At 51.1% G+C, this 2746-nt stretch overlaps 1 protein-coding gene across 1 annotated transcript in view; it reads right to left on the minus strand.

Annotated features, from left to right (window-relative positions):
- Positions 1–606: 606 nt before the first annotated feature.
- Trib3 (tribbles pseudokinase 3) overlaps positions 607–2746 on the minus strand; it is a 6858-nt gene continuing 4718 nt past the window's right edge. The window contains exon 4 of the mRNA XM_021194046.1: positions 607–1882. Coding sequence (XP_021049705.1) covers positions 1402–1882 — 481 coding nt within the window. The 3' untranslated portion in view covers positions 607–1401. The remainder of the gene's footprint in view (positions 1883–2746) is intronic.

Here is a 2746-nt window from a genome sequence, read left to right on the forward strand (position 1 = left end):
CTCATAGGTTGGGGCCTATTCTCTGCTCTTCCAGATGAAGAGCCTGAGGTATAGAATGGTTAAGAAACTTGCTGAGGGTCCATCCAACAACTGCTGTGATCTGGAAAGATTGCACTTGGGGCAGCCTGACTCTCAAGCGCTAGGTTCATAAGTGCCACAGTGCCCCTTTTCTTTGTGCAATGTGACATAAGTGCCAGCTATCTCCATGGAAAACAGCCAAGGACTGAAGGAGTCAAGAAAGCAGACATTCTGCCAACAGCTTGGAGAGCCAGACTGACCTGCCCTGAAAGTACCCCGGTCCCTGACCTGTCTTTATGCAAAGTATGTTTCTTCCAGTTTAAACTGATACCCCTTTGGGCTGAGGACAGAACCCATAACCCTGAGTACGTTAGGTGTGTTCTTACACCTGAGCCATACCCCAGTCCTCAGCTTAGAAAGCTCCCCACCTGAGACCCAAGGTCTCTAGAAGAAAAGGCATGTACAGGAAGATCAGTAGAAGAATTTTTTCACAAGCCACTTGCTAGGGGCTGAGCTGTACCTGGCTTTCATGGTGGGGCCAGCATTGAAGATGGGGAAAGTCACCAAGGATGTTAGGAGGTGGGACTCTTTCACATATCGAACCACACAGCTCTCTTTTATTGGGCACATGATGAAAATACACACTTAACCAGACCAAAGCCATCAAACTGACAGTGGGCCTGGGTACTAAAAGTCCCCAGAAGAGGGCCTGAGTTTGTCTGTAGGCAGCAGGACAGACCCCGCCTGGTCCTTCCCCTCCAACTTTGATGCTTCAGCCGGAGGCTACCAGGGTAAACAGACCTGGATCCTTATCCCAGACTATTCCTGAGTCAGATGCCTCTTTACTGTAGTCTCGTCCTTTTGGCTTGAATCCCACGGCCAGATCTTCAAGCAGGTTCTCCTGCCTGAAGGCCACAATCCCAGCCCGGCCTGATTTGTGGTCCTGAGGCACACGGTGAGTGAGGACTTTGGTCTTTGGCACAGAGATGTTTCCTTTGTTTAAAAGCACAAGACAGAAGGCAGCTGGGACACTGATAAAAGGGACTGTCCCATGAACAGAAGCCTAGCACCAGCCCAGAGAAGACCAGCCCCGGTATGACATGTGCCCAAGGCAGGGGGTACATGCTGGCCCGAGAGCATGCGGCACTTTGGCCAGCAAGGTATATTTCTCCCTCTTTTTTCTTTGCTGTTCACAGCACCTAGAAGAGGGCTTGGCACTCAGGGAGCATCGCCCCACTATACACAGGAATGCATAAGGCATGCTGGCTTTTTCTTCCTCCAGAAAGGCGCACTTAAGGTTTAGCTTGGCCCAAAAAGGCAGGAGAAAGCTGAGACACAGGTACTCAACTCATACCTTGGAGCTGAGGGGCCGGTAAGGTGGCCCTAGCTATACAGCCCCACCTCCCCTTCCTCAGCCTCCTCCAGCTGTGGCCCATCTGGCACCACCTGGTCCATCTCCCTTCGGTCAGGCTGTGGAGGAGAGACTTGGCTGCAGTCCTCTCTCAACCAGGGATGCAGCAGAATTCCCAGGGCCACAAGTCGCTCTGAAGGCTCCTTGCGGAGGAGACAGCGGATCAGACAGCGGGCCGGGGCTGATAGGCCCTCAGGCAGGGCAAAGGTCCCTCTACGGATCTTGCCAAAGAGCAGGACTGGTTCAGAGTCCTGGAATGGGTATCGGCCAGCCAGCATGGTGAAGAGCGCCACACCCAGGCTCCAGACATCAGCCGCTTTGCCAGAGTAGGATGGCCGGGAGCTGAGTATCTCTGGTCCCACGTAGGCAGGGCATGCATGCTTGTCCCACAAAGAGTCGTCTGGTCCAGTCATCACACAGGCATCCTCCAGGTTCTCCAGCACCAGCTTCGTCCTGGGTCACAGACAGAAAAAAATCAGGTCCCTCTCAGGTCCTCTGGAATAGCAGCCTCCTCTCTACCTCTCCACTCTCTGTCTTGTACTTTGTCCAGTCTGGGCTTATTACTGTCCTCCTGCCTCTGCCTCCTGAGTGCTGGGATTACGTGTGTGGGCCATCATGCCGAGCCTCAGTTAGTTTTTTGTTTGTTTGGTTTAGTTTGCTTTTCGCTTTGATGCATCAGGGTCTCACTATATAGTCCTGGCTGTCCTAGAACTCACTCTGTAGACCAGACTGGCCTTGAACTCAGAGATCAGCCTGCTTCTGCCTCTTGAGGGCAGGAGTCCAAGGAGTGAGCCACCACCACTTGGCTTCTTTCTTTTTGTATTTATTTTTATTATATTTCATGCAAATGGGTGTTTTCCTGCTTGTGTGTTTGGGACCATGAAGGCCAGAAGAGCCCGTCAGGTACCTGGGACTTGGACTTGGGTGGCGGGAACTGAGCATGGGTCCTCTCGGACCCACTGAGTCCTCTCTCCAACTCTCCCACCCCAACACACACTTTTTTTGTGTTTTTTTTTTTTTGGATTTTTGTTTTGTTTTTTGTTTGTTTTTGTTTTTTTTTTAAAGATTTACTGATGTATACGAGTACACCATAGCTGTCTTCAGACACACCAGAAGAGAGCATTGGATCCCATTACAGATGGTTGTGAGTCACCATATAATTGCTGGGAATTGAACTCAGAATCTCTGGAAGAGCAGTCGGTACTCTTAACCGCTAAGCCATCTGTACTGGATAGCTTTGTGTCAACTTGACACAGCTGGAGTTATCACAGAGAAAGGAGCTTCAGTTGGGGAAATGCCTCCATGAGATCCAGCTGT

This window comes from Mus pahari, chromosome 3 (assembly GCF_900095145.1).
Source record: "Mus pahari chromosome 3, PAHARI_EIJ_v1.1, whole genome shotgun sequence".
Taxonomy (NCBI): Eukaryota; Metazoa; Chordata; class Mammalia; order Rodentia; family Muridae; genus Mus; species Mus pahari.